Source organism: Amphibalanus amphitrite, unplaced genomic scaffold (genome assembly GCF_019059575.1).
Source record: "Amphibalanus amphitrite isolate SeventyFive unplaced genomic scaffold, NRLGWU_Aamphi_draft 000040F_arrow, whole genome shotgun sequence".
In the NCBI taxonomy this organism is placed as follows: domain Eukaryota; kingdom Metazoa; phylum Arthropoda; class Thecostraca; order Balanomorpha; family Balanidae; genus Amphibalanus; species Amphibalanus amphitrite.
In genome coordinates, this window is record NW_024881536.1 from 652,402 (window position 1) to 674,285 (window position 21,884).

Below are 21,884 nucleotides of genomic sequence, written 5' to 3' on the forward strand. Positions count from 1 at the left end.
GGAAAAAGTGAAATTTTCCTGCAGGACTGTGTCTGGGTAACCGAGAGCTTTCGATTGATACCCATTTTTACCATAGCACCACTTTTTTGTCCGTACAAAGGCGATTTTACGGATATTTTACGAGTCTAGGGGGCTTTACGGGCCTTAAACGTCAATGCAACGGGGACCGTTTTGGGGAAAGTTTCTCGGCTGGTGGTGGGGCACCTGTGTGCCGATTTTGAACGAAATCGGGGGGGACCCCCCATTGACCCAAAATTTTGATTTTCCCGTAAAAACTTTCCTATGGGGAAAAAGTGAAATTTTCCTGCAGGACTGTGTCTGGGTAACCGAGAGCTTTCGATTGATACCCATTTTTACCATAGCACCACTTTTTTGTCCGTACAAAGGCGATTTTACGGATATTTTACGGGTCTAGGGGGCTTTACGGGCCTTAACCCTCGCCCGTATTAGTGTTTTTCCAGCCGCGAACGTATAAGGGGGGGGGGGGGGTCCGTTGGACCCCCCCTTGCCGTTTCGCCCCTGATCGAGCTAGAGCTTCGCGGAAAAAACGAGCGTGTTGCCCGTCACGAGAGGAAGCCGATGATACCTAATTTTAAGGTCCTAGGTCATTGGTTGACCTTGCAGGTCAGGTCAATGACCCAAAAGTCGGGAAAATCGGGACCTGTTAAAACGTCGTAAAGTGTGGCTGCTATGGGGGTTTTCGGGGCGCCGATCACGAATATCATGTTAGTTTTGATCACAGATGATGTCTTTATGCATTTAGTCCAGGTCGGGTCAGGTCAGGTCAGGTCAACCAGTAGGGGTCCTGCCGGGTATTCCTAGTAGGTGTCAACCGCCTCTGACAGCTTCGTAACATGTTACGAAGGTACCAAAACTACTTCGTAAACGTTCATATGGTTACTAAATTCGAATTCAGCTAAAAAAAACTGGCCTAGAAACATGTAAAACTCGAAAAAGTGAACCGAGGTCACCAAAGGTCAATGACCTGACCTGACCTTCAGATGACCTTGACACCCACCCTAATGCATGGGGGCAACATCATATCACATGTTTGAACGCTTGAAACCACGAAAAGACTGCAAACGCGCGGCTAATGCGAGCCGACATACGCCGAATCGCGATTCCGGCCAAACATGGTCTCGAAAAGTAGGTCACAGGTCAAAGGTCATTGGGGTCAGGGTCATGAAATTTTCAGGGTGGGTGTAAAATTGATCAACGCGAGGGTACTGAAAGTTTCGTTGCGATCGGCCGGTTTTTACGCGAGTTATTCGCGAAAAACCATGGGGGGGGTCCGTTCGACCCCCCCCCCCTATACGGGCGAGGGTTAAACGTCAATGCAACGGGGACCGTTTTGGGGAAAGTTTCTCGGCTGGTGGTGGGGCACCTGTGTGCCGATTTTGAACGAAATCGGGGGGACCCCCCATTGACCCAAAATTTTGATTTTCCCGTAAAAACTTTCCTATGGAGTAAAAGTGAAATTTTCCTGCAGGACTGTGTCTGGGTAACCGAGAGCTTTCGATTGATACCCATTTTTACCATAGCACCACTTTTTTGTCCGTACAAAGGCGATTTTACGGATATTTTACGAGTCTAGGGGGCTTTACGGGCCTTAAACGTCAATGCAACGGGGACCGTTTTGGGGAAAGTTTCTCGGCTGGTGGTGGGGCACCTGTGTGCCGATTTTGAACGAAATCGGGGGGGACCCCCCATTGACCCAAAATTTTGATTTTCCCGTAAAAACTTTCCTATGGGGAAAAAGTGAAATTTTTCTGCAGGACTGTGTCTGGGTAAACGAGAGCTTTCGATTGATACCCATTTTTACCATAGCACCACTTTTTTGTCCGTACAAAGGCGATTTTACGGATATTTTACGAGTCTAGGGGGCTTTACGGGCCTTAAACGTCAATGCAACGGGGACCGTTTTGGGGAAAGTTTCTCGGCTGGTGGTGGGGCACCTGTGTGCCGATTTTGAACGAAATCGGGGGGGACCCCCCATTGACCCAAAATTTTGATTTTCCCGTAAAAACTTTCCTATGGGAAAAAAGTGAAATTTTCCTGCAGGACTGTGTCTGGGTAACCGAGAGCTTTCGATTGATACCCATTTTTACCATAGCACCACTTTTTTGTCCGTACAAAGGCGATTTTACGGATATTTTACGAGTCTAGGGGGCTTTACGGGCCTTAAACGTCAATGCAACGGGGACCGTTTTGGGGAAAGTTTCTCGGCTGGTGGTGGGGCACCTGTGTGCCGATTTTGAACGAAATCGGGGGGGACCCCCCATTGACCCAAAATTTTGATTTTCCCTTACAAACTTTCCTATGGGGAAAAAGTGAAATTTTCCTGCAGGACTGTGTCTGGGTAACCGAGAGCTTTCGATTGATACCCATTTTTACCATAGCACCACTTTTTTGTCCGTACAAAGGCGATTTTACGGATATTTTACGAGTCTAGGGGGCTTTACGGGCCTTAAACGTCAATGCAACGGGGACCGTTTTGGGGAAAGTTTCTCGGCTGGTGGTGGGGCACCTGTGTGCCGATTTTGAACGAAATCGGGGGGGACCCCCCCTTGACCCAAAATTTTGATTTTCCCGTAAAAACTTTCCTATGGGGAAAAAGTGAAATTTTCCTGCAGGACTGTGTCTGGGTAACCGAGAGCTTTCGATTGATACCCATTTTTACCATAGCACCACTTTGTTGTCCGTACAAAGGCGATTTTACGGATATTTTACGAGTCTAGGGGGCTTTACGGGCCTTAAACGTCAATGCAACGGGGACCGTTTTGGGGAAAGTTTCTCGGCTGGTGGTGGGGCACCTGTGTGCCGATTTTGAACGAAATCGGGGGGGGACCCCCCATTGACCCAAAATTTTGATTTTCCCTTACAAACTTTCCTATGGGGAAAAAGTGAAATTTTCCTGCAGGACTGTGTCTGGGTAACCGAGAGCTTTCGATTGATACCCATTTTTACCATAGCACCACTTTTTTGTCCGTACAAAGGCGATTTTACGGATATTTTACGAGTCTAGGGGGCTTTACGGGCCTTAAACGTCAATGCAACGGGGACCGTTTTGGGGAAAGTTTCTCGGCTGGTGGTGGGGCACCTGTGTGCCGATTTTGAACGAAATCGGGGGGGACCCCCCATTGACCCAAAATTTTGATTTTCCCGTAAAAACTTTCCTATGGGGAAAAAGTGAAATTTTCCTGCAGGACTGTGTCTGGGTAAACGAGAGCTTTCGATTGATACCCATTTTTACCATAGCACCACTTTTTTGTCCGTACAAAGGCGATTTTACGGATATTTTACGAGTCTAGGGGGCTTTACGGGCCTTAAACGTCAATGCAACGGGGACCGTTTTGGGGAAAGTTTCTCGGCTGGTGGTGGGGCACCTGTGTGCCGATTTTGAACGAAATCGGGGGGGACCCCCATTGACCCAAAATTTTGATTTTCCCGTAAAAACTTTCCTATGGGGAAAAAGTGAAATTTTCCTGCAGGACTGTGTCTGGGTAACCGAGAGCTTTCGATTGATACCCATTTTTTACCATAGCACCACTTTTTTGTCCGTACAAAGGCGATTTTACGGATATTTTACGAGTCTAGGGGGCTTTACGGGCCTTAAACGTCAATGCAACGGGGACCGTTTTGGGGAAAGTTTCTCGGCTGGTGGTGGGGCACCTGTGTGCCGATTTTGAACGAAATCGGGGGGGACCCCCTATTGACCCAAAATTTTGATTTTCCCGTACAAACTTTCCTATGGGGAAAAAGTGAAATTTTCCTGCAGGACTGTGTCTGGGTAAACAAGAGCTTTCGATTGATACCCATTTTTACCATAGCACCACTTTTTTGTCCGTACAAAGGCGATTTTACGGATATTTTACGAGTCTAGGGGGCTTTACGGGCCTTAAACGTCAATGCAACGGGGACCGTTTTGGGGAAAGTTTCTCGGCTGGTGGTGGGGCACCTGTGTGCCGATTTTGAACGAAATCGGGGGGGACCCCCATTGACCCAAAATTTTGATTTTCCCGTAAAAACTTTCCTATGGGGAAAAAGTGAAATTTTTCTGCAGGACTGTGTCTGGGTAAACGAGAGCTTTCGATTGATACCCATTTTTACCATAGCACCACTTTTTTGTCCGTACAAAGGCGATTTTACGGATATTTTACGAGTCTAGGGGGCTTTACGGGCCTTACGGGTCAATGCAACGGGGACCGTTTTGGGGAAAGTTTCTCGGCTGGTGGTGGGGCACCTGTGTGCCGATTTTGAACGAAATCGGGGGGGACCCCCCTTTGACCCAAAATTTTGATTTTCCCGTAAAAACTTTCCTATGGGGAAAAAGTGAAATTTTCCTGCAGGACTGTGTCTGGGTAACCGAGAGCTTTCGATTGATACCCATTTTTACCATAGCACCACTTTTTTGTCCGTACAAAGGCGATTTTACGGATATTTTACGAGTCTAGGGGGCTTTACGGGCCTTAAACGTCAATGCAACGGGGACCGTTTTGGGGAAAGTTTCTCGGCTGGTGGTGGGGCACCTGTGTGCCGATTTTGAACGAAATCGGGGGGGGACCCCCCATTGACCCAAAATTTTGATTTTCCCGTAAAAACTTTCCTATGGGGAAAAAGTGAAATTTTCCTGCAGGACTGTGTCTGGGTAACCGAGAGCTTTCGATTGATACCCATTTTTACCATAGCACCACTTTTTTGTCCGTACAAAGGCGATTTTACGGATATTTTACGAGTCTAGGGGGCTTTACGGGCCTTAAACGTCAATGCAACGGGGACCGTTTTGGGGAAAGTTTCTCGGCTGGTGGTGGGGCACCTGTGTGCCGATTTTGAACGAAATCGGGGGGGACCCCCCATTGACCCAAAATTTTGATTTTCCCTTACAAACTTTCCTATGGGGAAAAAGTGAAATTTTCCTGCAGGACTGTGTCTGGGTAACCGAGAGCTTTCGATTGATACCCATTTTTACCATAGCACCACTTTTTTGTCCGTACAAAGGCGATTTTACGGATATTTTACGAGTCTAGGGGGCTTTACGGGCCTTAAACGTCAATGCAACGGGGACCGTTTTGGGGAAAGTTTCTCGGCTGGTGGTGGGGCACCTGTGTGCCGATTTTGAACGAAATCGGGGGGGACCCCCCATTGACCCAAAATTTTGATTTTCCCGTAAAAACTTTCCTATGGGGAAAAAGTGAAATTTTCCTGCAGGACTGTGTCTGGGTAACCGAGAGCTTTCGATTGATACCCATTTTTACCATAGCACCACTTTTTTGTCCGTACAAAGGCGATTTTACGGATATTTTACGAGTCTAGGGGGCTTTACGGGCCTTAAACGTCAATGCAACGGGGACCGTTTTGGGGAAAGTTTCTCGGCTGGTGGTGGGGCACCTGTGTGCCGATTTTGAACGAAATCGGGGGGACCCCCCATTGACCCAAAATTTTGATTTTCCCGTACAAACTTTCCTATGGGGAAAAAGTGAAATTTTCCTGCAGGACTGTGTCTGGGTAAACGAGAGCTTTCGATTGATACCCATTTTTACCTCCTTGTGACGTCATTTCTAGGGGAAAACGGGTCATAAAGGTTTCCCTCTACCGTGGCCTTTTTTCCCCCTACCGAATCTGTGCTGTGCTGAACCTGTGCTGAATCTGTGCCAACTTCCGTTACATATACGATTTGTCGGTTACCATCAAATTATTGAAGTAATATTAAGTCCATAAGTGATCGAACCGTACACGATGAATGTTGTAACGGAGCCCGAACGCACAGCATTGTTTTATGAACACCACGGCTCCTAAATATACCTACCGGTTGGCAGCTGCCGGAAATTTCTCCGACTGATAAGTTGGCTACTTAGTTGGCTGGTTTGAGGTCTGAAAAATGATGAAACGGGGCAAAAATCCTTCCAGGGATCTGAGCCCAGGTGTTCATTTCAGCCAGGGTAATTTACGTCCGCAGCCCAGACCAGACCTTGCCAATTGCCATCCTTGTTCGCCATTCGGCGAAGTGAGCCTGATTCCTGAACCATGAACAGGGTTATGACATACCTACTTTCGCGACGAATACCCATTATTCATGGAAAAAATATGAAAATCCGAATAGATCAAAAGCAAAGCAGGCAGATTTTGTGCTCAGCTATCAGACCGGTGTTTGATCAGCCATTCACGAGGTCCCCCATGCCCCAGGTCCCGACTCACCGGTCACGACGGTCTGCCGTCGGTCACCACTCTGAAAGTCACCCGGTCGCCGCGCCGGCACTATTTATACAGTCCGTCTCCTACCGCCCAGCTCCGTCCCCTGGCTGAGCCTCCCCGCCAGGGGGCGCGCGGGCCGCGACGGTGGCGCCCCCCCCCCAGACCCCCCGACCCCCCGGCGGACCCCGGAGCAGCCCCGGAGGGCCTGTCGCGCCGGCGGCACTTCGAGGAAGGTTTGTCCGCTTGACTGTCGCGCCAGGCGCCGCAAATAGGCCTACCAGTCATGCGCGATGGGGTGCAAGACGAGGCAAATTGAGGGTGCAGCGGTGCCGGGTGATTTTGGATGGCTGGAATGGTGCTACAAATGCTTCACCAGTGCAGAGGATAAACGAGACATTAGTAACCGAGAGGGATGTAAGTGGGACCGATATTATTTGTGACGGGGCTGCAGCCGCCAAAAGAATAGAATGACCTCAGATATATCATTTCGGAAAGCACGATAAAACGCTTTGCAGGCTGGATTAATAGGGCATAACTGTTGCCATTATGTCGAAATTCAAAACTGATGGACCTCACCCTGTGCAGTTTTCTAGGAATAGGGTGAAGTCCGAGGTGGTTATGAATGCCTAATTTTATTTGTTTCTCTGCCCACGTTGCGATGAAAATACGCTAACCGTTGATCGTTATCCTTTATCCCTCGCCCTGGCAGGGCATTTTTCATAACACGGCCTGGCAGGGGGGCGATGGGCTCCTATGGCACCTAGAAACACCAAATTTGGTAGGTAGGTGGGCCCCCTAAAGTTCTCGCCCCTGTGCAAATTTGGTTGCTCTGGGTCAAAGGGGGGTTTTGGGGGGGTATAAATGTAAAAAAATTGCTAAAAACAGGTCAAAAGTTTTTCGCTTAAAGGGACCCTCCCACCTTCAAAAAAGTTAATGAATTGGCATGAAAGTGATGTCGCTCGGTTCAGAAAGAGCAAAAACGAATATCTACCAAATTTCATCGAAAAATATTCACCGGTTTTCAAGATATTAGACTTTTACTTTTGTTTACTTTTTGGAATCGGCCGCTGTTCCTAGCGACTTTATTTGAAAGTGCGGCATTTGTTGCGCGCAAAGCAGCATATACCACCGCGTGCTACAAAACGTTTTAGTCAAATATTTAACGGACGTTCGACAGTCTGATGACGTCATCAGATTCCCGTAATGGTTAAGAGATAGGGACCACGCTGGTCCCACCCTGCAAGTAAAGGGAAGAAATTTCTTGAACACCATAAAGCTGCGGGGGTTGCGACCAGGATAAATGGTGGTTTCTGAGCCTGGCCGCAAACTTGGCTATCTCAACTCAAAACTAATGTTAAGGTGGGAGGGTCCCTTTAACCCTCGCCCTGGCAGGGGGGGGGGGGTCGATGCGACCCCCCCCCCTAAGGTTTTTCGAAGATAGCGTAAAAACGGCGGCGCGCAGCGCCGCCAAATTTGGCACAGCTTATGGGGCAACCTTTTTACATATGACCTGAAAATTTCAGTTCAGGGTGACCTTGGGTCAGGTCACCAGGTCAGAAAAACCGGTACAAGGTCATGGTCAAATTTCAATTTTCTTTTTGCACCTGTCCAACTCACAGTTTTGCACTGATTTCCTTCAAACTTTCAGGATGTGCTAAGTTCACCGAGTTGTATAACATATAGTTCGGGTTTTTCGAGGTCACTGACCTGAGGTCAGTTAGAGGTCATTACGTCGTAATGTTAAGCCTATGGGAAAATACTAAATTCGGAAAATACCGGAGATATCCGCTTCGTTCTATCACTTTTGTGCTTTGAAACCACAGTACTTAACAGCAGGTCACTTGGTGCTTCTTTGTTTGGTGTACTTATCCATGGGTCAGGTCAAATGAGGTCAACTGAGGTCAAATGACGTTTTTGCCAATAACTTGGCACATAATGACGCTAGAGCTTAAAAAACGGTATCATTGTGTTCCTGGTGATCAGCCGAATCGAATGATATGCGATATGATGCAATTTGGTTAACTTTAACTTAATTTATTAATTTAAGTTTACTTAAAATTTAAGAAAAACTTTAAGCACACTTAAGCAAGCTAAAATGTATATCATTCGACGCGCCTTGACGTGCTGAGTTCACTGGTGCTTTTCTTTTGCTTTATCTTAATTAGATCAAAAGTTATAAGCGAAAAACTTTTGACCTGTTTTTAGCGAAATTTTTACATTTGTACCCCCCAAAACCCCCCTAAATATTGACCTAGAGCAACCAAATTTGCACAGGGGCGAGAACTCCAGGGGGTTCACCTACCTACCAAATTTGGTGTTTCTAGGTGCCATAGGAGCCAATCGCGAGGGGGGGTCGCATCGACCCCCCCTGCCAGGCCGTGTTATGAAAAATGCCCTCATGCCAGGGCGAGGGTTAAGTATACCTATTACCTAACTTTTGGTCTAATTCAGATAGAGCAAAAAGAAAAGCACCAGTGAACTCAGCACGTCAAGGCGCGTCGAATGATATACTTTTTAGCTTGCTTAAGTGTACTTAAAGTTTTTTCTTAATTTTTAAGTAAACTTTAATTAATTAATTAAGTTCAAATTAACCAAATTGCATCATATCGCATATCATTCGATTCGATTGATCACCAGGAACACAATGACACCATTTTTTTTTAGCTCTAGCGTCATTATGTGCCAAGTTATTGGCAAAAACGTCATTTGGCCTCAGTTGACCTCATTTGACCTGACCCATGGATAAGTACACCAAACAAAGAAGCACCAAGTGACCTGCTGTTAAGTACTGTGGTTTCAAAGCACAAAAGCGATAGAACGAAGCGGATATCTCAAGTAGGATACCTATTTTCCGAATTTAGTATTTTCCCATAGGCTTAACATTACGACGCAATGACCTCTAACTGACCTCAGGTCCGTGACCTCAAAAAACCCGAACTATATGTAATATAACTCGGTGAACTTAGCACATCCAGAAAGTTTGAAGGAAATCAGTCGAAAACTGTGAGTTGAACTGGTGCAAAAAGAAAATTGAAATTTGACCATGACCTTGTACCGGTTTTTCTGACCTGGTGACCTGACCCAAGGTCATCCGGACCTGATCATATGTAAAAAGGTTGCCCCATAGGCTGTGCTAAATTTGGCGGCGCTGTGCGCCGCCGTTTTTACGCTATCTTCGATAAACCTAAGGGGGGGGGGTCGCATCGACCCCCCCTGCCAGGGCGAGGGTTAACATTAGGTATAGGACGTCATAATAGTTCAGTGACCTGATCCGACCTGAGAAGTGCGGTTGGTATGTAAGTACATACCAACTTTTGTACCTATCAAAAGATCTAACTTGAATCAAGAGTTAAATAGATAACCCAGATTTCAGTTAACATCCCGCGTTCCAAACAATCGCGAAAAAAAAACAGGGAGATGTACATTGTACAATGCCTCTTTTGCCCAGATAGGGCTTGCCCAGATAACTTCGAAACCGAAGATCTGACCTTTTTCATTGTTACCGCGTAGCCTCTTCAGTCCTCAGTCTGGTTACCGTGGGAGCACTGCGACCACACTGCCCGTCTGCTCGGCTAGGCGGCGTTTTATGCGGGCCGTGGGTCGGTCACGGTGGCTACCCGTAACCCAGGACGGCAAGCAGCCAGTTTTTGTCACACGCAGCTGAGGACCAGTGCCTCTCACGCTATACAAACGGCTAATCCTTGCATGAACCACTATGTAGATATATCAAGCTTGAAGCATTATTTGTATTAATTCGTGGATTCGCTCAGCGGAACGATATGCCTTATAACGTACATAATGAAAATAGAGGATCGTTTGTGCCAGAAAAAAACCCTCACATATGCTATTGGTTCTCGAAGTGCCGAGCATGGGAAGAGGAACGGACATGACTCACTGCTAGCGGTTTTACATCTAATTGAACGGTATACTCTGCGACAACTGAACGTCCTGCCCGTCACGAAAGGCACCCGATGACACCCAGCTTGAACCATCGTCATGCTTTTTACTGTGTAGTGTGAAGTGAGCTCTTCGTAATAAGTTTCTTGTGTGACCCAATATGGACTCCGTACTTTTTGACTGCTGACTCCACTTCGAATTAGTTTTGCTATTTGAGGCCACTTGGGTCTACTCATATTTAGAAGGGGAAGCGGGGGTAACACCGCCCCCCTAAGCTTTTCGCCAAAATGAGAGAATATGTGTGAAGTCTCTTGGTAGTTATTGTCTTGGTTACAATATTTAACCCGCGCACCGACGGGGGGGGGCGGATATCCGCCCCCCCTGAGGTTTTTCGCGGATAGCGGGAAAACCGCGGCGCGTAGCGCCGCGAAATTTGGTATGACTATTCTCTCATCAATTTTACACATGGTGTGCAAGTTTGAACCTCCTAACTTTCAAGGTCAGGTCACCAGGTCACTTTGAATGACCCAACCTCAAGTCACTTTTTTGCAACTTTGTCACCGTGCCAGAGCTACAGTAGATGTCGGAGGCCTTTGAGAGTCGCAGGATGTTATTAGGTCATTAGTAGCTACAATTTGTATATCTCGGAATTTTGATGTCGGTGACCTAAGGTCAGGTCAATTTCGCGACCTCCCCATTATAAGTCAATGGGGGAAAAATCAACTCCCTGTTTTTACCACTAAAACGGGTCAGAATGGCCCCATATACCATACATGACTTCACATACGATCAACCTTCACTACCTTGAGGTCTGTTTTGCTGTTGGGCAGCTGTAAGGTCATGTGACGTCATCAAAGGTCACCAAAGGTTTTTTGCCAATAACTCCTTACAGGAACAAGATATAGCCGCGCGGATGGTCTCATTGTGTTCAGCTCGTCAAGACGCATCGAATGATATACATGATGACCTCGAGGTCACGTGACCTGAGGTCAACCTTTGACCTTGACCTTTCGAGGTCAACATATATATCATTCGATGCGGATTGACGAGAGGATCACGATGATGCCCTTAGTTTGTTCCTATCTTGACTACTTCGAAAGTTATTCTAGAAAAACCCTCTCCATATCTAGCGCCGCCATTTTGACTTTTTCGACCCCTGTGACGTCATCTTTGACCTGACCCGAAAATGACCTTAGTAAAAATTGTAGACCTTGTCCGTGCGTATCCGATGCCGTTTACCGCTTGTCGCTATCTTGCTTCGTTCTCGAGATCTCAGGGGGGGGGCGGTCATCCGCCCCCCCCGTCGGTACTAAGTTGGCGCAGACCCCCGTCGGTGCGCGGGTTAAACATTTGCTCACGTGTTTTAGGTACTTATTTTGCATGCTCCTAAAAGGTTTTCATGTATCAAGACTTTTAAAAAATAAAAATACCTTGCATATTTGCCGCCTATACAAATTGTGTGGGTAACCCCGCCACCGGTGTTGATGTTAACCCAACCCATCCCTACGAAAGCTTTTAATTGTTCAGAGATCGCGTGCAATGAGTTTCCTGTCGGTAAGTGGTAATTTTCGCAAATAATCGGTAATGGACACCTAAATAGGTATAGGTTCATCAGCTGTTTGCCAGTTTTATACTGCTGGCAAGTGCTTGGTCGGGATGCATGAAAAATATAAAGTAAAAAGTCAAATAAGCTGCTTATTCCCGACTTAGGAACATCTACGAACATAAATAAAGCGTGTCTTTGGAATTTCATCACTTATCACGCAACGAACAGGAAACACCGCAACCTCAATTGGGGTAACACCGCCACGGGGTGGCGGTGTTCCCCAATAAGTGATCACAAGCAAAAATCGCCAGCGGCAAGAATGTACTACACGGTTCAAGCAAACCTATCTTACTGGACAAAGCCGATCAGTTATTTTTCGATGTAATCAAGTAAATCAAAATGAGTCTCTAAAGACCGTTCAAAAGTGCTCCCAACTCATCGAATTTTTATAAGAGAATGTGCATTTTTCTTTAAATGCCCACAATGAGCTTCGATTACACTGAAACACCGGAACACAAATCAGAAGACGCTTACCTTCGTGCAGTTAATAGGAAATAACGGATTTTTACACTTTATAGTTCATACTTTCGCCGCCAGATGGGGTGCCGGTGTTTCCCACAGTGGCGGTGTTCCCCCCGCTTCCCCAACATGTTAGGGCCACTGGGTGAGAAAAAAAGTTGAGCTGCAGTGCAATTGGCTTGGCTTGGGCCGCAACTACTGAGCCCGCCCCGTTGCCGTGAACGTGCGGCGTTGGCAGAGACCATGCGGATGTCAACCCCATGCATTTCGATACCATAAAATATGATGTCCGTGAAGGATCTGCCTGGGTGGGCATTCAGAGACCATGGGTATATGTAGTGACGGGCATCCCGAAATAGGGCAATGGTGACTGAGTTATGTGTCATTCATCCAAGGTCGTGAGCGTGACTCACCAGTCAACATTGCGCTCACTTGACCGTCGCACAAACCCAAAGACGTTTTGCTGAGCTATTTGAATTATTGATAACAAACATGACGAGCTCTGCGCCGCCAGTTGATTGTGTTGTCAACAACAGAGAAAAACAGGAGGCGTGGATATACGCAGTTGCTCTTTATTTTCGTCCATAACCCAGTGCATAAACTGACCGTACATTTCAGAACAAGCATGGTGCTCTTGGAATGGGCGTTGAGAGCTTTGGCGCCAGATCGGCCATATCTGGTACCCGTGTCAGTTCCCGGTGTGTCTGCATTAGTCGGCCGCGACGAAGGGGTTCTGGCAGTGGTGCGTCTTTGTCTCCTGGCCCGGTATGGCCGTGGCGTTCCTGATCCAGTCCAGGAAGGCGCTGACCCTGGTGTACAGCTCCGGCACCCACGGGTAGCCGCAGTCACCGAAGGCGCTCGAGACGACGCCGACCACCCGGAACTGACCAAACTCGAGCAGCGGGCTCCCAGAGTCGCCCTGCCGGAGTTTAGTGTATACAATAAGTTTAGCGGTAATGAGTGATGAAACCAACAACGGCACATGCTAGCATAGCTAGAGAAACGAAACATCAATAAAGTATTCCGTGTCAAAAATGAATAGCAAAGTGGAGAGAGAGAGAGAGAGATAGAGAGAGAGAGAGAGAGAGAGAGAGAGAGAGAGAGAGAGAGAGAGGAGAGAGAGAGAGAGGAGAGAGAGAGAGGAGAGAGAGAGAGAGAGAGAGAGAGAGAGAGAGAGAGAGAGAGAGAGAGAGAGAGAGAGAGAGAGAGAGAGAGAGAGAGAGAGAGAGAGAGAGAGAGAGAGAGAGAGAGAGAGAGAGAGAGAGAGAGAGAGAGAGAGAGAGAGAGAGAGAGAGAGAGAGAGAGAGAGAGAGAGAGAGAGAGAGAGAGAGAGAGAGAGAGAGAGAGAGAGAAGGCAGACGGTTGCACAAATAGACAAACGAAGATAGAGCTCTAAGACACTCACTCGTACCTACTACAACTTACGAAGCAGATGCCCTGGCCATTTTCCTTGGGAACGGCGCAGAGATGGTCGTCTTTCCTGAAGCCGCCGCTGAAAATGTCCAACTCTATCTGTGACTGTGTGGGCACATCTCCACCAGCCAGAGCCAGCTGGATCTTATCGCGGCAGTCGCTGGCACTGACTGCCGTCATGTTGAGCTCGCTCAGCACGCTGTTCGAGACTGGGGGAACAGGGGCAGCCGGTCACCTCGAGCATGGGGGAACAGGGGCAGCCGGTCACCTCGAGTCTGGGGGAACGTCTGGGGGAGCAGAGACAGCCGGTCACCTCGAGCCTGGGGGAACAGGGACAGCCAGTCACCTCGAGAGTCACCTCGCGTCTGGGGGAACGGGGACAGCCGGTCGCCTCGAGTCTGGGGGAACAGGGGCAGCCGGTCACATCGAGTATGGGGAAACAGGGTCAGCCGGTCACCTCGAGTCTGGGGGAACAGGGGCAGCCGGTCACCTCGAGTCTGGGGGAACAGGGGCAGCCGGTCACCTCGAGTCTGGGGGAACAGGGGCAGCCGGTCACCAACTGGTAGGTACAAGCCGGCCAGCACAGCATGGAGCTCATAGACGCGCTCCATGCTTAAAATCTCATGTGACAGCCGATCTTTTTGCTTGATTTCTGACAGTTTTAAATGGATTTACTTTCAAGTAAACTGTAAAAACAGCATGCATAATTCTATATGCACAAAACGGCCAGTTATGCTATAAAGATACATGTAATTTATCTGCAATATCACTAGCTGGAATATCAGCACTATAAGGGTAGAAACCAAATTGTCACTAGAAGGTAGCAGTAGTGGGCGCATTCTGCGCCACTTGTATGTTTCCGTTTGCCCTGCAGAACTATACCTATTTTACTACATTTATTAACTAAACCATAATCGGTAACACCATTTGGTTCTTTCCGCATTTGTTTTATGAAAACGTTCGGGCGTAAAATGCAGCAGCATGGATGAAAAACTACGGCAGTAGTATTTTACGCCCTTTTATGAAAGGGGGCAATGGTTACGAACGTAAATACCAGAGGTTTACGGACAAGCTTCTGAGCGTTACAGGCTGCAGCCCTCCCCCTGCCTCTGCGACCCACACAGGTAGTCGTAAATCCCTTCCGCTGCCTGTGTGACCCACGCTGGTAGCTGAGGGTCCGCTCAGTGATGCCCCAGCCGGCGACGGTGACCGTCTTTCCGGCCAGGTCTCCACTGGGACCGTCCGGCAGCGGAATGGTGCACACCGACGAAGAGAAGGCGATCTCCCGGCTGAGACGCAGCAGCGCGATGTCGTAGTTCAGCACACCTGCCTGCTCCGCCGGGCAGGGAACACAGAGAGGTCAGAAAACCGCACCGCGAACAGAACATAGCTTGCTTCGAGAACATAACGTATGCTTTTCATACACTATACAGATATATGTATGTACACGCAACTTTCATAAACGTATATAAGACATGCTGTCTAAGAATTCGTCCCATATTAGATCAGTCGGTCGAATCGTTACTTACTTCATAGTTAGGGTGCAATATAATGCGCTCGACGTCATATTCTGTGTGGTTTCCTTCGATGAAGGTGGATGAATCATACTCCCCCAGTCGGACCCGAAGGGAGTCCCTGCAACATCAACAAAGCAGCACGATGTCCATCATATAGGTAATCGATTTATTTAGATGAGCAATTTCCATAGCAGTTAATAAGCACGTAAGTCTACAGAATATATTTAGCCCGCGACAGAATCTGGGCTATCGAATGCGCTTTTCCGCGGCGCTTTAGCTCTATATTGGTTCCCGAGTTATGCATTGGCTTCCTGGAAATTGTCGACATTCGACCTGAAAATCGGCGACATTTTGCCTTCAATGACCGCTGGAGACCTGACCTTTGACCTGATCAAAAAGTGACCAAGTGATTTCGTCATTATTTTTGGCGCTCTTTCGAACGCCGCCTTCCGCGTATCGCTACCTGGTCCAGGAGCCGAGTTATAAGGGGGGGGGGAGTGTTCAAACACCCCCCCCCAGCAGGGCGTGGAAATCCAGGACCCCAAGTCGGGCGCGGGTTAAGCGCAATGTCAGAGTCGAGATCAGGTCACTTGGGTAAGAGCCAACCCCCGAAAATCAAATTCGGCATTCGCGGCATATGAGTTATGACATATATTCATGAACACTTTTAGGCTAGAAGTCTATTGTGACACCCATTTATCATTACCTAAAAGTGCGTTTTTGGTAAAAAATAGTTCATGCATCGTGACGATGCATGAACTTATCACGAGAAAGTACCCGAATTCATTTTTTTTTAAAGAAAAATTTAGAAAATTGATCCAAATATTGAAGAGAGCGAGTAGATTTTGCGTGAGTTTAACGCCCCCCCCCCCCTGCCAGCAAGTCACTGGTTCAGCATGAATAGATAATAGGTCCGCGATCTCTGGATTACTCCTCGGAATGATGAGCTTGGAAATTTGAAGTGTAGCCTGACCTGATCTCTGAAACCTGGACCTGATTTAAACTGAGCTCGCACTGACATTGCATACTGGAGTGGTTGGCTGTCCCGGTACATAACTACCTTATAGTGCATGTATGGCCTAAACTTTTGAATTAATTTAAAAGGGAAAAACATTTTAAAAGGGTAATTTCTTGCGTTTTTCCCTTTTAAAATGAATTCAAAAGTTTAGGCCATACATGCACTATAATATGTCACACCTGTCTATTGATAATCCTCAACATAACTACCTACTCATTTATTGAGTAACTGATGAACCACTGACCGTTTGATGCGGCTTTCATCCATACAGTGGGCTGCCGTTAGAATGTGTCGGGAGTCGACCACCGAGCCGCCGCAGACGTGCACTCTGAAGACGGCTTTCGTACGGGCTCGCAGCATGGCCTGCACACACAGAGAAGTGACAGATATCAGCCGGGAACTCACCTCTGAACGCAGCCGGCCCGCTCTTAGTACTATACCCTTACCATCCAGGGCCACTTGGAGCGCTGGCGTTGGCCGTAAGGCACGTCCGGGTCGTAGGTGGCCGGACGACCCCCGAAAATGGCCTGCGTCTGCCGGCCGCCGAACGGATGGTCCCCGGCCGCCGTCAGCCGTCCCCCTCGAGACGGGGCCGGGTCGTCCTGTAGCGGGGAGGGGGGGGGGGTGCCAGCAGCGGTCAGCGGACGGAACTTTCGAGGACCCGATAGCAGTTGGTAATGTGCATAGTGTATTTGGCAAAATTTATAGATTACAAGACTCTATATGTACAGTGTTTCGTGGATATAAGCAGCAGTAGTTTCTATATAGGCAATGTTGAATTGTGAAATGCGTTGATAACTGAAGAAAACTCGCTGCTAGGTGCAGCTAACAATTGACAATTCACGAGAGTGATTGGCGGTAGTTTTCATGCAAAATCTATTTAGGAAACTTTTGCATGTTGCCTCTGAATCCATCCGTTTCAATTTTAACGCAGCTAACAAATCAAATGCTCATCTTTAGAGTTCTATTCACCTCGAGCCGCTGCTATAGGCCAAATACAATAGTTAGCACTTCGCAGCAAACCAACGTTTTTGGGTATGTAAGTACTTACGTCATTGGAAAAGACAGAAGCTTTGATCGATGTACCTTGGACGAAACGGTCTGAAATATGGCCAGCGGCGTTAGTGCTTTGAGTCGATATGTCATTATGAAATGTGACAACAATGCATGGCTATATGGCAAGAAAGCGATACGATCAAAAGCTGTTCTACAGATAAGCCTAGCGCCAATTAACCCGCGCCCCAGTGGCGGTCTCAGCCAACTTCGCCCTAGTGGGGGGGGGGGGGGGGGGGCATATGTTACCACCCACCTCTAACTAAAAAAACTAAGAGGGCTAGAAAGACGCGGTAAAAAGCAGTCGATAGCTCTCAATGCGTACGTTTGAAAGTATTTCAGTCATTTTTCACCTTAGAGCAATATTGGGGTCACCAGAGGTCATCAAAGGTCAAAATTTGCCAATTGTCATTATGTTTTTCAGAAAACATGCCGCTATCTCAGGAACTATGGTAGCTAAAAACGCATGAAAGCAATCGATAGCTTTTGAACTCTTCTTTTGATAAGGTCATAATCAAAATTGACCTCAGGTCAACGGTTTAGCCTCCAGAGGGCAAAAACTCCAAAAATAGCTGTTTTTTACGAAAAGTGTTTTTCGACAATAACTTTCGACTTCAAAAAGCCACGACATTTCTATTGGCAGAATCGTGTTCCTCTCGCCGAGACGCGTCGAATGAACTATAATTTGACCTTGAATGATCAACTTGAAAATTTGACCTCAGGTCAAGGTCATGACCTGACCGGAAAAGGTCATGTTGCATATCAGTCGCAAGGCTGGTAAAGTGTTATGTCCTATTGACGTCGTCGGGGACACAGTACCAGTAAAAGTTCAAGTACCCGGGGTCAAAATTACCACATTTAGTAAACTTTTACAGTAATAAATAACTTTCAAATAAAGCAGGAACTAAACGCAAGTAAAAGATATCATTGAATCCACAACGTATATCCCCTTTAACAAGGACATAAAAAGCCCCTATACCTAATTCATACCTACAGCATGGTTATGAACAATTAGTAGCCACAACTCACTTCCGTTAACAGCAAAACTACCGTCGACAGTTGCTAACGAAAACTAGATCAAACTAGATGATCAAACACATACTAACAGACGCTTAGACACCGACCCCGCTGTCGGCTGTGCTATTTCAAGCGGGGTTGATTGACGACCAGTTGTAGCCAGCTATACGACTAGACAAACGACTAGATTCAGAACCGGGGTCGAACCGGTTGGACATGGTAAATTCATGCGGGGTCGATAGTTTCTAGCCGTCGTCGTTGTGAGCTACCGATACAATAGCGACACCTATTGCATCTGTTTGACGATCGCAGCGCCCCCTACCCTTTCCGGGTTCTTCGTCTGTTACGCTACCCGCTGACCGAGTGATGCCGTGACATGTAATTAACAAACTGGAAATTTCGAAGCGCGAGTCTGATAAGCAATTTAGTACATATGACTGCTCGTAAAAAAATAATGTAGAAATGAAACCTAAGGAAACGCGCATCGTAGTTGCATGCAGCCTGCATACATGAATCGTAAAAAGGTCGGGGTCATTTTTCGCTCTCATTTTTTGGTCGGGGACGCAATTTGCTTTTTTACCAGCCCTGATCAGTCGATGCGTCTCAACAAGACAAACACAATGAGACCATCCCCAGCGTTCTACCTCTTTCCAATCGCGAGTTATTGGCAAAAAAAACTGTTTGTAGCCTCAAATGACCTCGGATGACCTTTCTAGAGGCTATCAGCAAAAAAATACACCTTGGTCATCACGAGTGGTCTAAATCATTGTAATTCTGAAATATTTGGACTGTTCCTATGCGTACACACGGATCTAAAGGCATTGTCATTTTTCTCCATTGACTTGTAATGGAAAGGTCACGCCACTGACCTGACCTTAGGTCATGGATATAAAAAATCCGAGATATACAAATTGTAGGCGCCCATAACAGCATGCAATCCACCAAGTTTAAAACCTTTTTGACAAACACTGCAGGCTGGACAGGATTGCTAACTTTTTTAGGCTTAGTCAGTTAACTTGACCTGGTGACCTGACCTGACATGACCTGGGGTCAACAATTTCACACATTGTCCAAAATTGATGTACCAAAAGCTAACCCAAGTGGCGCGGCGCTATGCGCCGCGGTTTTTTATTCACACGCAAAAAACGCGACAGGGTGGTAGGGCGAAGGTTAATCGTTTTGCGTATATGTATAAGAAAGAACATTGACGTCCTTCAAGCATCAAAGGAGCTAAATATGTACGTGTGAATTGCACAAAGATAACTATTGAACTATAACTATTGATACACATAACTATTGAAACATCGCTAAGAAAACAAATTTTTTCTAAAGCTGTAGTCATGCTGCAGTATTTAAGATGTTCAAATAATTGTATTTGGTATGTAATACATACCAAATAAGTATGTAATAACATAGCTTAAGTTTTTGAAAAGTTGACGCTAACGTTCAAAATTAAATGATGTGTAAAAGCATGTTTAAAGTGCATTTTATATGATACCAGTAAGCATACCTGCCTCTACCTATCATAAAGGCAAAAATCTGCACGGTAATCACTTTCACATAGTTGGCTGATGTAAGGTCGATCCCCCGCTGACGAGTTCTCTCGAGAGATTCACGGTTGAGCAAATTTAGCGCGTCTTTGCACACATAGTTACACACAGGTGCACTGTCGTGCTGACAGTCGGCCTCAGTTACCGTCCCAATAACCGTCCCAGTTACCGTCCCACTTACCGTCTCAGTTACCGTCCCAGTTACCATCCTAACTAGTTACCGTCCCAGTAATCGTCCCAGTTACCATCCCAGTCTCAGTTACCTTCCCAGTTACCGTCCCAATAACCGTCCCAGTTACCGTCTCAGTTTCCGTCCCAGTTACCGTCCCAGTAACCGTCCCAGTAACCGTCTCAGTTACCGTCTCAGTTACCATCCCAGTTACCGTCCCAGTTACCATCCCAGTTGCCGTCCCAGTTACCATCCCAGTTGCCGTCTCAGTTACCGTTTCAGTTACCATCCCAGTTACCATCCCAGTTACCATCCCAGTTACCATCCCAGTTACCATCCCAGTAACCGTCTCAGTTACCGTCTCAGTTACCGTCCCAGTTACCGTCCCAGTTACCGTCCCAGTTACCATCCTAGTTACCGTCCCAGTAATCGTCCCAGCTACCATCCCAGTCTCAGTTACCTTCCCAGTTACCGTCCCAATAACCGTCCCAGTTACCGTCTCAGTTTCCGTCCCAGTTACCGTCCCAGTTACCGTCTCCACTTACCGAGTCCGGCAGCAGAGAGCGTGCGCGGTGCCACCAGAAAACCCACAGCCACACCGAGCAGCACCACCGGCCAGTGGAGGTTACCGCTGCCCATAACGGAACCCGTCTCTGTGCGCACTGTATACAGCACGTGTGCACTGTATTCCCAGCTCTGACAGTGCGAGAGGCGCCTGTTGACCGCTGGCCCCGCTACAGCCGACAACCGACCGTTCAAACCGACCCAGACTCGTCAGCTCGGCCCGGCGTGTGGCCCCGCCCACTCTGTCCCCTCGGTCACCCCCTCTGCTCCCCCGGGTCATCCCTCGGTCACTCCCTCGGCTCCTCTCCGTCACCCTCTCTCACCGAACATTGTTCACAGCGGCCAAACCGGGGATCACCTGCCTAGTGCCTACCCCTCCTCTGCCCGGAGTCCGCCGGCTGTGAGCTGACCCTCCCCCCACTGTCGGCCGAATCGGGAACAGCCGCTCCCCCCTCCCCCTCACCTTGATGGGTAGTTGGTGTCAGCTCCGTCACCTGGATTTAGTATTGCCCGCTGTCTTTTTCCATTGCTACACTATCACCAAGAGCAATGGAGGAAATCCTTACCAATGTTGCTGTAGGTCTTCCCTTCGCGGCATTCCTCATCAATTGTGGACAGGTAGTACAGGAATTATAAAGAAAACAGATATACACACACAGAAAAATATTGACACCGTTAGCGGTGTAATTGCACAGTACATATCTGAGCACTTGAGGAAAGTTAATTTAGTCCCTTCCCCGCTTAAATTACTCGCGCTTCCAAATGAACACCAGGAAGAAGGTAATAGAACACTGTTAGGAGGGTTGGGTGTTTTACTACATGTAGCAAAACACCCAACCCTCCTAACAGTGTTCTATTACCTTCTTCCTGGTGTTCATTTGGAAGCGCGAGTAATTTAAGCGGGGAAGGGACTAAATTAACTTTCCTCAAGTGCTCACATATGTACAGTGCAATTACACCGCTAACGGTGTTAATATTTTTCTGTGTGCAGCATGACCGCCTTCGACGGACTGCGTAGCCTAGCTGGGTTTGACCCATTATGGACATGAAATCAACATCTTAACCCACGCCCCGGGGCAACAGAAACGGCCCCTCTCTCTTTCTGTCGATATCTCCTAAAGTACTACATATAATCACATATCGTTACCAAACCTTTAACCCTCGCCCCGCTGGGGGGGGGGGCAATTTGCCCCCCCCCCCTCCCTGTGGTGTTTCCTGAATAGCAAGAACACGGCGGCGCGCAGCGGCACCAAATTTTCTGTACCTTCCCGGGCATCAATTTGACACCTTCACACAAAATTTCAAATCTTAGGTCACCTTAGGTCAGGAGCTATTGAGGTCAAACTGAGGTCATATTCGAGCAAAAATGAGCAAAAAACATGAAATATTGAAACGCTCACAAAAGCTACAGTTACCAAGCAATTTCAAA

The 21,884-nt window shown here is 47.5% G+C and overlaps 2 protein-coding genes across 2 annotated transcripts in view; both read right to left on the bottom strand.

Annotated features, from left to right (window-relative positions):
- Positions 1 to 6,311, bottom strand: part of LOC122374705 (hemocyte protein-glutamine gamma-glutamyltransferase-like) — a 70,848-nt gene extending 64,537 nt beyond the window's left edge. Inside the window, exon 1 of the mRNA XM_043353627.1 lies at positions 6,196 to 6,311. The gene's annotated coding sequence lies outside the window, so the exon portion shown is untranslated. The remainder of the gene's footprint in view (positions 1 to 6,195) is intronic.
- Positions 6,312 to 12,705: 6,394 nt separating this feature from the next.
- On the bottom strand, positions 12,706 to 20,638 carry LOC122374720 (trypsin-3-like). Its single transcript, XM_043353647.1, has 8 exons — positions 20,437 to 20,638; positions 17,154 to 17,203; positions 16,549 to 16,704; positions 16,347 to 16,465; positions 15,097 to 15,202; positions 14,729 to 14,897; positions 13,580 to 13,776; positions 12,706 to 13,073 (listed from the first exon to the last, which is right to left on the bottom strand). The coding sequence occupies exons 1-8, from the start codon at positions 20,528 to 20,530 to the stop codon at positions 12,864 to 12,866; spliced, it is 1,101 nt and encodes a 366-aa protein (XP_043209582.1). The 5' UTR covers positions 20,531 to 20,638; the 3' UTR covers positions 12,706 to 12,863.
- Positions 20,639 to 21,884: the final 1,246 nt, after the last annotated feature.

Excerpts from the sequence above, each read along its gene's own strand:
- LOC122374720 (XM_043353647.1), bottom strand. The coding sequence starts at position 20,530 with ATGGGCAGCGGTAACCTCCACTGGCCGGTGGTGCTGCTCGGTGTGGCT. Across the intron at positions 17,204-20,436 it reads GCTCTCTGCTGCCGGACTCG|ACCGTTTCGTCCAAGGTACA; the intron begins GTAAGTGGAGAC and ends GCCATATTTCAG. Across the intron at positions 13,777-14,728 it reads GCGGACCCTCAGCTACCAGC|TCTCGAACAGCGTGCTGAGC; the intron begins GTGGGTCACACA and ends CTGTTCCCCCAG.